The sequence below is a fragment of the Mixophyes fleayi genome, chromosome 6, assembly GCF_038048845.1.
Source record: "Mixophyes fleayi isolate aMixFle1 chromosome 6, aMixFle1.hap1, whole genome shotgun sequence".
NCBI classification, from domain to species: domain Eukaryota; kingdom Metazoa; phylum Chordata; class Amphibia; order Anura; family Limnodynastidae; genus Mixophyes; species Mixophyes fleayi.
Window position 1 is genome coordinate 4,735,907 of NC_134407.1, and position 13,708 is coordinate 4,749,614.

At 39.0% G+C, this 13,708-nt stretch overlaps 1 protein-coding gene across 1 annotated transcript in view; it reads left to right on the top strand.

Annotated features, from left to right (window-relative positions):
- Positions 1–13,708, top strand: part of NRAP (nebulin related anchoring protein) — a 74,301-nt gene that overhangs the window by 1,155 nt on the left and 59,438 nt on the right. Inside the window, exons 2-6 of the mRNA XM_075215657.1 lie at positions 1,739–1,833; positions 6,417–6,504; positions 10,937–11,041; positions 11,127–11,213; positions 13,102–13,209. Of these exons, the coding sequence (XP_075071758.1) occupies positions 1,739–1,833; positions 6,417–6,504; positions 10,937–11,041; positions 11,127–11,213; positions 13,102–13,209 (483 nt within the window). The remainder of the gene's footprint in view (positions 1–1,738; positions 1,834–6,416; positions 6,505–10,936; positions 11,042–11,126; positions 11,214–13,101; positions 13,210–13,708) is intronic.

Genomic DNA, 13,708 nt, shown 5'->3' on the forward strand with positions numbered 1-13,708 from the left:
TAAAACAACATTTTATCCCTGTGACATTACACCGGATGCTAAGTTCTGTCATTTTGTGAATGTGTTGCAGTTTTGGGGGGTCAGAGAGGAGATGAGGTGAGGGGTAGGAGTGCTCTGCTCCCCCTTATACCACAATTTGGGTCTATTTATGTTGCAGCCTCCTGTAGATGGAGCGGATGTGCTGTATCCAGCGGATTCACTGAGATTTATCTGATTAACGGTAGATGTGCTCAATGCTGCACATTAATGCTGAATGTTTATTGGACTATTTACATACAAACAAGTAAATATATAACTGTTGTAATATAGAAACATACAGACATATTTAGCTTTATATATCATTGACTATTGAGCACAGTTGTGTACTACTATGTCAGAATTCAGAATAAAACAGAAAAACATGCAAACTGGCAATAAAATATATGAATCAAAGTATGTGATCATTTTTCTATTTGCATAATAATTATACTAAATTATTTTCCTGATTGTGAGCCTATTACTTATTTGTGTCCCAAATAACAGAGTAACAGTTACCTTAAGGCATCTTAATACCTGTGATCTGTAATCTAATCATAGATTTATATAGATGGAAGTAGCAGAACACAGAAACATCCAGTTTCTTAAATTAGATATTTTTTATTAAAAAAGTATTTCAATCATACATCAATTTCATTTCAACTCTAATGTTATGGACCAGCTAATTAGTCAGAAGTGAAGATTTTAGATTTGTAAGAAATATCTAAAACCAATTTACCAAAACTGTAATATGAAAGTCTATATGATTTCCTACATTTGGAAAGATCATTTGTATAACTGTGACCAAGATAAGTTTATAAAGTATAATATAAATCTTATTCTTGTGTCCGTCAGGTCTAGTTATGAAAGGTAGAGAACCCACCGATCAGGGGGTTACAGCCGGGGATCACTCCTGACAGTTGCTTATTTGTAGGAAATAATTTAGATTTTGATATCAAAGTTTTGGTAAATGTCAATATTTAATTATTGGTTTTAGATATTTCTTACAAATGTAAAATCCTCACTACTGACAAGTTAACAATGACTCCCGCAATCCTCATATCGCTGTCCGCATCTCAGGATGGCAATAGCGCAATATACAAGGCATACATAAGAAGATACACGAGATATTTTCCTATGTCCCTACCTTTATCCTCCAGCCCCTGCTTCACAGGGCTGCTGCAGCCTCTGTAAGAAAGAAAAAGCCAGGACAATCCCACCAAAATCGGGACAGTGGCTTAGTGGTTAGCACTTCTGCCTCACAGCACTGGGGTCATGAGTTCAATTCCCGACCATGGCCTTATCTGTGTGGAGTTTGTATGTTCTCCCCGTGTTTGCATGGGTTTCCTCCGGGTGCTCCGGTTTCCTCCCACACTCCAAAAACATACTAGTAGGTTAATTGGCTGCTATTAAATTTACCTTAGTCTCTCCTGGTCTATGTGTGTGTGTATGTGTTAGGGAATTTAGACTGTAAGCTCCAATGGGGCAGGGACTGATGTGAGTGAGTTCTCTGTACAGCGCTGTGGAATTAGTGGCGCTATATTAACAGCTGCTGCTGCTGATGATGACAGTTGGGAGATATATTCCCTTGTGGGCAGCCATCGACAGCTCCGTCCACTCTTATGTCCCACCAAGCTTTATGTAAACATTGTCATTATCAGACAGGGCAGCTAGTATAGAACTCGGTATAAGATAACCTGTATTCTTTTCTCTCTCTCTCTAGATATGGCACAAGGCTTGTTTCCACTGTGAAGTCTGCAAAATGATCCTGACGGTTAACAACTTTGTCAGCTTCCAGAAGAAGCCGTTCTGTCAGGCGTAAGTCTCCGCAAACATTTTACCATTACCATTTACCAATTTAGATTTAGTAATGGTTAGGCTGTAGTACGTTGGAGTGGTTTCTCTATCCTGCGTCGTTAATGTATATTTACAACACGTGGACAGGGAGCTACGTACAGGGCGTCCGTGTCCCACATAACACTCTGAGGAAACCTACAGACATATTGCGGGAATCTTTGATCGGCAAACGTCTTATGTTCAAGGGATAGGGTTGTGAATGGGCTCATCCTAGGGCGCACAACCTTTCGGGGGGGTCAAAATTGTGACAGAGAGAGGTGTAAAGTGAAATGAATTTTATATAGAAGAGAGAATAGTTGTTCTACAAAGTAAGAAGAAAATATATAAGAAGATTTTCTATAGCTGTAATAACGGAGGTTTCTTGTTAGATAGACTCCTTAGGACGAATAATAATAATAATAATAATTAAGGACTTTTAGGTTAAATTAAGGAAACGGATAACACAATTATATTATATAATGTTGTCGTAACTAATTTGAATGTCTGAGTCCTATTTTGACATTCTCTTATTTTTATTCTTTTTTTGCCCACTGACAAAATAGGAAGAGATCCAAATACAAAAGAAATAGGGAAATAAATAATTCAATCAAAAATACAGAAATCTGTAACTGAATTGTGAGATTCTATTGTAATAACGAAAGAGATAATGTATATTGTACTCTAAGAAACTGCAGTCTGCAGACTGTACTTCATTAAAAATAGAATCAATAAGAGATAAATACTCTAAGGTATAAATGGATCAATCAGCGTTCACCTAAAGCCGCCAATTCTCACTGCCCCCCCACCAAACACCAGGGGGTAAATGTATCAAGCTGAGAGTTTACCGGCGGGTTTGAAAAGTGGAGACGTTGCCTATAGCAACCAATCAGATTCTAGCTATCATTTTGTAGAAAGTACTAAATAAAGCTAGAATCTGATTGGTTTTTCAAACCCGCCGGAAAACTCTCAGCTTGATACATTTACCCCCAGGGCTGTGAGTTCCAGATTAATAGTGTATGGTAAAATAAAACATATATGATTTACTCTTGTGGAACTACAAGACCCAGCAAGGTCTAGAAGCCATTGACTTATTGAGGACTGTTTAAGAAAGAAACCTTGTGCTTCGCTGACGTTGAAGAGGTACCATCACCTCTTCCCAGTGCTAAAGTAAAAATCACTATGGGCTTAGAGCTTCTGTGTTCATCTATATTACTGTCACAAGGTTGCAAATCCCTGCATAGTGGAAGCTACTGTATTAGCCAAATAACAACCAATCGGATTCTGCCATTTTTCTGTTATAATGTGGAAAATTCAGAACGAGAGTTCAAGTCGGCTCTAGAACAAAGACTATTCTCTATTACCTTATAAAGCATCTAATGGCTGCATTTAGTTAGATTGGAGGGTGCTGTCCCAACTTTGTAATATCACCACTTAAACTACAAGACTTGAGTGGAGCTAATGACGGCGCACCAGTCCACTAAGTATCCCAAAAAATACATTTAAATTATTATTCTTAAAATATACACGTCTCTACATGTTTAGATCTAAATGATAAAAATAAAGATTGAGAATGAATAGTGGAGGACAAGCTGAGATCAACTTTTAAGTCTTGAAAGAGTGAATGGGAACAACCCTGATATGTGTGAAATAGATTCATGAATTATAGATAGAATGTAAAATAGGGACTAATATGCTACTGACAAGTCCCTAAAAACTCCTGTGTTATTGGGCAGAGGTGTCATTTAATTGTGACAATTTTTTTAACCCTATCTCTCACCAACGGGAGAAAACAAATAGGAATTTCCTGTACTTAGTAAGAACCCCAACATCAGTGATGGGAAATTATTTAATAACATATTGTATCAAGAATAAAGCTGGGTACAGACCTGTGTAATTATCCTGCATATCTCAAAACCGTTTGGTCAGATATCACATTAGTGTGTACGCTCCCACAATCACGTTTTATACCAACCCACATCGTATCTGTTGATTTGGTTTTATAAACTTTTTAAAAATCACGATCAATGATGGAATGATGTCGGGTAAATGTGGCAGTGTGTACACACTCACCACCAGCAGTGTAGGCAGATATCTGTACAGTGTACAGAGTCAGGATCTTCTCAGCAGATGGTTATGACAGATGAAGATCACAGATCTGAAGGTAAGTCGTGGAGGTGTGTACACATGGATCGGCTCATCGGGACTTTCAATTGTTGGTGAAATCGTTAGAGACATTGTATCTGCAGTAAGGTTACATAGGTGTGTACCCAGCTTAACAATGCCCTAGATGTAATTACATACTCTAAGGGTCAATATTAATAAGAATAAAACTCTGATCAGAGAAAAATAAAATGAAATATAAGCCCTCTAAAAACTTTGACAGAAAACTTTATTGGCAAGTGATACAAACCACATCACAACAGATAGAGCTTGTGAGAATTGCAATATATGTATCACTGTAGAAAGTTCGATAATAGACCTTTGTATCTACTTTTTAGATACTCAGTAGACCGCAGTGACCGAGTAGAAAATAAAAATAAAAGCAGCTTTCTTGTGACTGAAGAGTACGCTAAGGTCCAGATATCCTAATAATGTCAACATTATCCAGACACCGCTGCGTAATGTGACATAACAGACATTCTGAGCATAATTCCCTGTGAGTATTTCTACAGCAGGGATGGAAGTCACAAGTATCCAGCAGTGTCTGTATGTTCATCCCAGAATCACAGACTGAAATAGAGTATAAATCAGGGGCCTGATTCATTGAGGAAGCGATCTGAACGCAACTTGTGTTTAAAATATTGCACACACTTTGCGCACACGTCCGCCCGTATTCGGGTACAAGAGGGTCTGAAGAAATGTTCCCGTTTGAATCTGGGTATAACTACGCTCTGGCTCTACATCACTTGCTGTATGTAGACAGACAGAGCTGCCAATCTGTAGCCCAGGGGTGAGACTGGGCTCAGGTGCAGGAAGCCCTGTGACCCAGTCCAAGGTAGTCCACTATGGGATCGGCTCAGGTGCAGGTAGCCCTGTGACCCAGCCCAGCTTGCCCCCGCAGACAGAACACAGTGCAGGATACGTGCATGCATATGTGCAATATTAAGTCCCATCAGAACACATGAAAAAAAAAATAATAATATCACCTCTTAATATTATAAAGATTAATAAAAATACATTTAAAAAAATATATATATTTTTTATCATTTTTTAAATCATGAAATACCTTTATCAGGATGTTATTAATGCCTATTGTACATAAAATGCATTTCTACAGCTTGTCTTAATTGCAAACACATGTTGTAGCTGTATACGTGACCGTCATCACTATCAGTTGGCTCTTACACCAGATCTGTAGTTGGTGCAAGTGATACGGTTAAAAATCACTCAGAGATGCCCAGAGCTTGAATCTGGCGCATGTGCGTGAGCGCCCCCATGGCGCACCCATCCCTCCCCCATTCTACCCTTCGATCAGTACACAGTTGGGAGCGCCATTTGCATGTGAGCATGAACTGCGTGCAGTTGCGTTCACTGGTGTAAGTCTCGGTTTTGCGCGGAGCCTCCGGGCATGAAACATGCTCCAACTATTCATACTTTATTTCATGGGCGATATTGTTATATCACTGCATCAAAGGGGTTAAATGTTCACCTTTGGGGACGAGGGATAATTTATTTAGTTATATATCTGTTCTGTATACGTCTGTTTTGCCTTTTTCTCAGCCTACACAGACAGGATGTAGAAATATATGAACTTGTGAGTTTTCAGTTTTACTATTTAAGTATAATCTAATGATCTCCCAGATAGAACGAAGCCCCTCTGTATAACACCTCTGTGACTGCACATTATAATATACTTCTTTGTATCCTAGCTGGACCACTCATGCAGTATATGATACAGGTCTATTATAGTAGCACATTAGTATCTGTCTCTGGATCAGTGAATGAGCCAGGTAAACAGCAGTTACACATTGGCTGGACAGTCCCGATTTGCAGACATTAAAGGGGGTGGAGTTTACAAGAAAGGGGTGGAGGTTCGCCACACATGGGCGTGTTTGGGGACATTGGGGCGGAGCTTATTTAGCCTTTATTTGGTATGGATAATTGTTGGCCGGTTATGGTTATATATCTGAGTTATTTCACTCATTACTTATTATTTCATGATGAAGCATAAGGGCATCATTTAATATATTGATCATATCAATTATACTTAATATTATATAATGTTCCAGCTGACTATTTAATAAGGCCATATAAAAGGTCTGTGTAAACATGTTCCTAATTGGTTCAGTAGCCAGCACAATGCCTACTATAAAGCCCCAATTTTTTGCAATTATTGCCACTATTTTGTCACTTTTTGCGTAAACACAGATATACCTGCAACGTCTGTTTTTTTACCATCTTAAGACATTTCTTGCACTAATCACAAGTCGCCACTTTGCAGGCGGATTACTGTTTTCGCAGCCTCATTAAGTCTCCCTGATTGTATTCGGAAGATTTAATTCTTGATAAGAGACATATAACGGATTTAAGTCTAATTATTTACTTGTCATATTTGTATGTTACAGGCACAATCCCAAAAACAATTCTTTTACCAGTGTTTACGAGACCCCGGTCAATATCCATGTGAAGAAACAGTCTGAGGCGGTCAGTGAGGTAAGTGACTGATGTGAATGAGTTCTCTGTACAGCGCTGCGGAATTAGTGGCGCCATATAAATAGATGATGATGACTTTTACGCCCGATATGTGCACTCACATGAGAGACACACGGAATACCGGGACAGTCTGAGAAGTGACCTATAATTACAGCTCTACATGAATGTATTGTCTGGTTCTTGCACTATTAAACGGGGCCACTTTAAATTTTGTGACATCCCTACATTTAAAGAGTCCCTACACTCCCTTTTCTTTAAACGCTGATCGCTGTTTTTGACAGTGACTAACCGGTAGAAGATTGAAAGATGGAGAAGCGGGTGACGTATGAGTGGGTGTAAGCCGCAGTCATCGTTCACGTACTCCATTTCCTCTCTTACAATCGCCCTTTCTGTCCCCTCAAACGTCTCCTGGACCAATCACTGGAATAACCAGCAACTTACAGCCCCTACAAGCGGTTTTAAGGCCAGGACGATTCGATGGTCACTTAATATAACGGGACCAACTTACCTTCCATGAATACAAAGTGATGTCATTCACAATCTTTTTATAGATTTCCTGTGAAACATTTATATGACCCAACTGGTGTAATTCCTACAATGCCGTTGTATGTTGTAAATGTTGTGTCAGACCTCGTACACGACTCCTAGTTATGTCCCCTCTGCCTTTTATATGACAGCTGCATTACAGGGCCAGACACAATAATCACACCCCGGGGTGTAGATGGGTGATGGCGGGTGTGTTCTGGAATGTTCTCTGGTATTCGCATCTATTTTTGTTTCATGGCTGTGATATGAGAGCAGTTATTTACAGATCACGTATGTTCAAAGCTCTTTCCTCCCTCGCTCTCCACTTCCAGCTCCTGCTGCTTTCAATCACCGTCCAGTTCCCCAACACTTCACCTCTTATTGTCAGACTGTCTGACCAGTAACATCAGTGTCTCTGCCTAATAATACTGTATTACAGGTTAAGGGTCTGATTCATGTTCGGAATAAAGAGCACAGAACTTGTGCGGAGTTCTGACCGTATTCAGATTCGCTCTAAACGTTACTGGCCGTATGTAGATGCACATAGACTGCAGGATGCGCACTACCATCTGTTCAATATAAGGTCACATCAGAACACATATAAAAAAAATAAATTATAAAATAAATGAACAACTCTTAAAAGCATAATCATTAATAAATTTATGTATTCTAAATTATTTTAATTTTTTTTAAATTAAATACATACATGCTTTTAATGTGTACTGTACATTCAATGTGTTTATATAGTTTATCTTACTTGGATACACATGTTCTGTGCTAGCTAATGGCACAGATGCGTGTGGTTGTTAATACTATGCCGTTGCAGTCATCGCTATCTTTCGGCACTTACACCTGCCCTGTGGTGTAAGGGATACGGCTGAAAAAACACAGGACTTGAACGGGCTGGACCTACGTTCTCACGCCCTCAATGTACACGGCCTACGTTAGCTCACGCCTTCCATCTCCCGTTTCACCCCACAAATTGTAGGCATTTGTAAATGTCATTTGCGTTCAGACATTGCATACAATTGTGTTCAATAGTGTAAAGTCCGTTCTTGGGCACGTGCAGAGCTATTTTACACAAGATACGACATGCAAACAGACTTACATCTGATCATAATTCAGACCCTTAATCTCTAATAACTAAGACAATGACTGCCACAAATAATGAGCGACATTCCCCTCTAGGTGTGCAAATACCCAGGCATCGGAGAAGTACCCTGAAACCCATTTTAAAATGTTGGGTTCAGAAAAGATTAAATCATTATTAAATCAGGTGGAGTTAGCTCTTTATTGGTACAAGTTAAGTTACAGTTACAAGCGTTAGTCATTTAAAACCATTAAATACAACATGCAGGTTTGCCCAGTTCCATTTACTACGCGTTTCGGAGGAATCTTCCTCTGCAGACAATGTGTTCTCCTTACAGCATACTTACTCTAGCTTTGTATAGTTTTCTAAGATATGATTTTCACATTGATTTATTTATCTGTGTGTCTGTGACTTTATTGTCTTAGCAATGTGATATATTTTCAGCGCTTCATTTTAAATTGACTATTCCTGAATAGGGAGTCATCTGTTATTTTATATATTCACCTATTGAATGTTTTTTTATTTATTTTTATGTACCTTGGGGCAGTGTCGGACTGGGGCATGAAGGGCCCACCGGGGGAATTCAGTGATAGGGGCCCACTATATTGGGGTGTGGCCAACTTTAGGAGTGGGTGTGGCCAGTAAAGGGGGTGTGGTCAGGCTATGGAGGACAACTTATAGCACTATTTTAAATGTGCACCTTTTGCATTAGACCCTGCCCATTCTACTGGTAGGGAACTACATGGGACCCATTAATAAAACACTTGTGGTTTGGAAGAAACTCCAGTACCAGCTCCTGTCGTCTCCTAATGCACCAAGACAGTTACTTATGATAAGTGCATCATTTGGTTACCTCCAACCCTCGCCTCATATGTTGTTATTGCCCATCATGTATTGAGCTTATTAAAAGCCATTACAAGGGCTACACAAACCAAATAATAACATCATCAATTAGAAGACATAAACTGCACAATTAATTTTTTAGTACAATGGTTACCAACCTGTTGTTGCTGTGACATGTCCTGGAATAAAAGTCAATTCATAAAAAAACAAGTGATTGTAATTCTCAACTAATCTCAGTGAAATCCATCTAATTTCATTTTAAATACGGTTGATATATGCCTATAATACTTTCACTATATCACCCCTAAATTCTAAACAGGACAACCATCAAAAAGAATGCACAATAGGCAAAAGGAAAAATATATAAATATAATTATGTTCTCCTATGCATGTGCCTTTCTACACTAACATACAATATAGACCAACATATTATACAACCCTGAATGATTATATTTTCAACTGGATGCAATTGGAATACTAGACTACATGAAAAGCACCCTTCATTTGCCAGATCTTGTATACACAGTCTGATTATTAAAATGACTCTTTGTTATAATTATTTTTTAAGGACTCTTACAGAATATGCCACTCGTCAAAGACCATACACACAGCATCAGTGCTACTACGGTTGCGTACTTCACCAATGAATGCTTGTTGAGAAGGGAAATTTTAAAAAACAAAAAAATGAACAGAATACAGCCCATCCAAAGCCTGTCACATTTATTCCATATATGCTGGTATGCTGCCAGTGTTGTATGAAAGAGAATATAAATATCAAAGGACGGGCGCAAATGGGGGAAGGGTAAAGAAACACAAGGATTGGGTCAATGAATAAGTCAAGGGGAAAACGGTCCCAAAGTCATTAAAGGATGTTGGTCTTCTAGTTCCACCTATACCGATGTCCCAGATGGTAAACTTACATCAATGTGACCTTTTCTATTCCATACAGTATTTGAATAATGTGTCCTCTTGCTTCAAAAAGCACCACCACGATGTACTTTTACTCCCCTCTAAACCTGTTTCTTCTCCTCACCAGAGTGCACATATGGGAGACCAGGGAGAGAACAGAGAAAGATCTCATGGTGTTTTACGTTCTCTATTTATTAAGTTAAAACATGGGGTTAAAAACACTCACATTTTGTATGTTAAAAAGGTATCTTTCAGTCCATATGTTTCCTCGATCAAACGGCAGTATCCAGCTTCTGTATCCCAGCCACGATCAAACTGGCTGGGCTTCAGATAACCCGGGGAAACTCTGCAGCGTCAGAGGGGGCGTGGTCTATTGCGTCCAGTGTTGCATGAACCTATGATGACCAAACTGACCTTGGATCAGTATGTTGATATCAGGACGTCCTCCTCCCCTGCTCAAACTGCTGAAAAACACACTACCGCGCCTGGGCTCTCTGCATCTGCGCGGTAGTGTGGTTACAGGAGATGTGACCGCCGCCGCCATCTAAACAAAGTTCAACATCAAGCTCCGCCCTAACAACGGAGGGGGCGGAGCTTCAACCCCGCTGGGCCTACCGGTGGATTGACCGGCTGTCCGGCGGGCCAGTCCGAGGCTGCCTTGGGGGTGTTTATGGCCATAACCACACTGTGTATGTTATTATGTGCATATTTTTGAATAAATACCAATCAAGTGTTATACCTAGCGCTTTATCTTTCTTTTTTATTGTATTTTCATATAAATGGATCTGGAGCCTATCTAGAGCTGCTGGTATACACTCCATAGGTCTAATTAGCGCCCAGCTGTGTTGGTTATATTGATTATCCACAACCTTTATTGTTCATGCAAATACAAAATTGTCCTTCATTTGTCAGATGTATCATTATTTAATTTATAAACTTGAATCATTCAGTGTTTAGATATTAGACTAACTTGTGTGTTCATACTGATAATAGGACGTTTGCTCAGCGGTATTTTGGATGAGGTGATCTGTTGCATATATAGAAAATATTTCTATGTTTCCGCAGATTAAGTATCGAGAGGATGGAGAACGATTCAAGTCTGTTTTCCACTGGGATATGAAGAGACAGGAGCATGAACAGAACTGCAAGGTGGAGAAGTTGATCAGCCAGGTATCCTCAGTGCTGGGAGTATTGCCTGTGGGATGGGTAATTGTGGGAAGTTCCCTGAGCCCTATTGTATGTATTGTGATTTCAGAAAGAATATGAAGAAGGGAAGTCCTGGTTCTCTGATCTAGATCCAGATATGGTTCATATGGAGCAGACTCAGAAAGCGCTAAATAATGTAAGATTCTCATTATTAAATGTAAACTGATGTTATAGGAAAAGACGGCTTGTAACATGCATAGTGATAGTGGTAAGAGATACCCTGACGAGGCATTGAATGTGCCATTTATCAGAATAATTATCTGGCGTAGCCAGCCATGTTTTTTCCTGCCGTGTGTTCATACTGTGCAGAGACAAACTGCTTTAATCATCAAATTATCTCACATTTCAGACATTCCTTATTTTATATATTCGCCAAAAATTAATTTGTGCAGAAAAACCCTTTAATGTAATAATGTTCTAGAATAAAATGTAGAGATATATTTTGACAAATGTCTGAAAATTGTAACCGGAAGAGAGAGTCAGATCTTATTTTTTTACTTCTTAATAAAAAATTTGCTCAGTACATTAACCACAATCTCATTTAAACAATGTATTAAATGTGTTTTCCGTAAACATTTGTTATCTGTTTGTGAAAAATAAAAATAAAAGTTTAAACAATCATAAAGGGGCCATTTTGGAGAATTTGGCTATATGGTAACACAAATAGCCTCTCTTCTGGACTCTGTCACTGAAGAATGGGAGGCTCTATATATATATATATATATATATATATATATATATATATATATATATACAGTGATACAGATAGATATACAAGAATGATTACTTCACGATCCAGCACTCACCTGAGCCTGCATGACATGAGTGTGACAAAGGGTTAATCAAAAACAACCACCTGGTCTGTTTAAAAATTATTACAACTCTGCCTGTCCCGCACACTTACCGTGCCTTACTAATTATGCCACCTCTTTTGTGAAGAGCTGACACTCTTACTCGAGAAAACCTTCAGTTCTCCATTTAAACTAATTTATCATAATTTACTTTCATCAGAGTTATCATAAATCCAATGATCTCCCATGACCCAGAGTCATCATAAACCAAATGATCTCCTCTGTTTCAACTATGTAGCATACTAATACCAAGTCTCATATGTGAATTTGTAAGAACACAGAGACCTGAACTTATTAAGGGTAATTTAATATTGAAACTAAACCCACAATGCTTAAAATGAAAACCAATTAGCAACATGACATACAAAGATATATAATACAATAGTTTCTTGTAAAATAAAAAAGAATAGGGAAAACAAGAATAAGGGGACACTTGTCAATATAAAATCGACTTCCAAAAGTGAAAAAATCGGTAATATTTACAGAACATTTTAAACATGTTGCACGTAGCCGCAGCCCCTCCCCCCTTTCATTATGATGTCAGCCCTAGAATGTCTGTGTAAATGTAAATACATTTTTTGTGACCTCATACACCTTTCAAGTCTTTCGGGTTTATTTACAATGACCTAACTTTTTACCAGAATGTTCTACTAAGGTGATATTATCTCCACACAACAGGTAATAAGTTTCACTTCATCCCTTCTTTTGCATACCCCATGTGACTCCTGTATGTATGACATTTGAGAAAATATGATATTTTCCGTTGTCCTTATGTCCCGTCATTCAAATTTATCCCAGCTGCTCAGTCGCCCATTTGAGATGTTCTGAGATATCACAGAATCACCAAGAATGTGACGGGTCTGTTTGCTGCATATTACTGATGATATTGATTTAACTTTAAAGAGAGATTTCAAGTGCTTTAGCTTTTACGACCTATGTCGTAAATTGGTATTGGGCACTCATCTCCCACTATGTGTCTTGACTCTCTGTCCAAAAATATCTTATGGGTAGAGCAGAAGAGTTTAGAATTAATCAGGATATACATTCATTTAGTCTTCACCCTTTCAGGTTTTAACCCATGGCTGGACACAGAGTTCTTCTCACCAAGCTAATACCATGAATTATATGACTAGTAATTAGTTTGCATATGACAATGACATTCTCTCTTATCAGATGCAGTACACAGAGGAGTGTGAGCAGCAGACAAGGAAGGGCAGCTTCCCTGCCATGATCACTCCGGCTTATCAGACAGCCAGGAAAGCTGCTCACCAGGCCAGCAATGTAAGTCCCTCCATTCAGTGTTTACAGGACAGTCCCTCCATTCACTGTGTACAGACAGTCCCTTCTATCACTGCATACAGGACAGTCCCACCTTTCAATGTGTACAGACAGTTCCACCAATCAGTGTGTACAGAAAGTCCCACTAACCACTGCATACAGAGAGTCCCTCCCATCAGTGTTTACAGGACAGTCCCTCTAATCAGTGTTTACAGGACAGTCCCTCCATTCACTATGTACAGGAAAGTCCCACCAATCAGTGTTTATAGGACAATCCCTCTAATCACTGCATAAAGGACAGTTCCTCTCATCTGTGTGTGTATAGGACTGTCCATCTAATCAGTGTGTATAGGACCCTCTAATCAATGTTTACAGGACAGTCCATCTAATCAGTGTGTATGGAACAGTCCCTCCAATGATTGGATATAGGACAGTCCTTCTAGTCACTGTGTGCAGGACAGTCCCTCTAGTCACTGTGTGCAGAACAGTCCCTTCAACGACT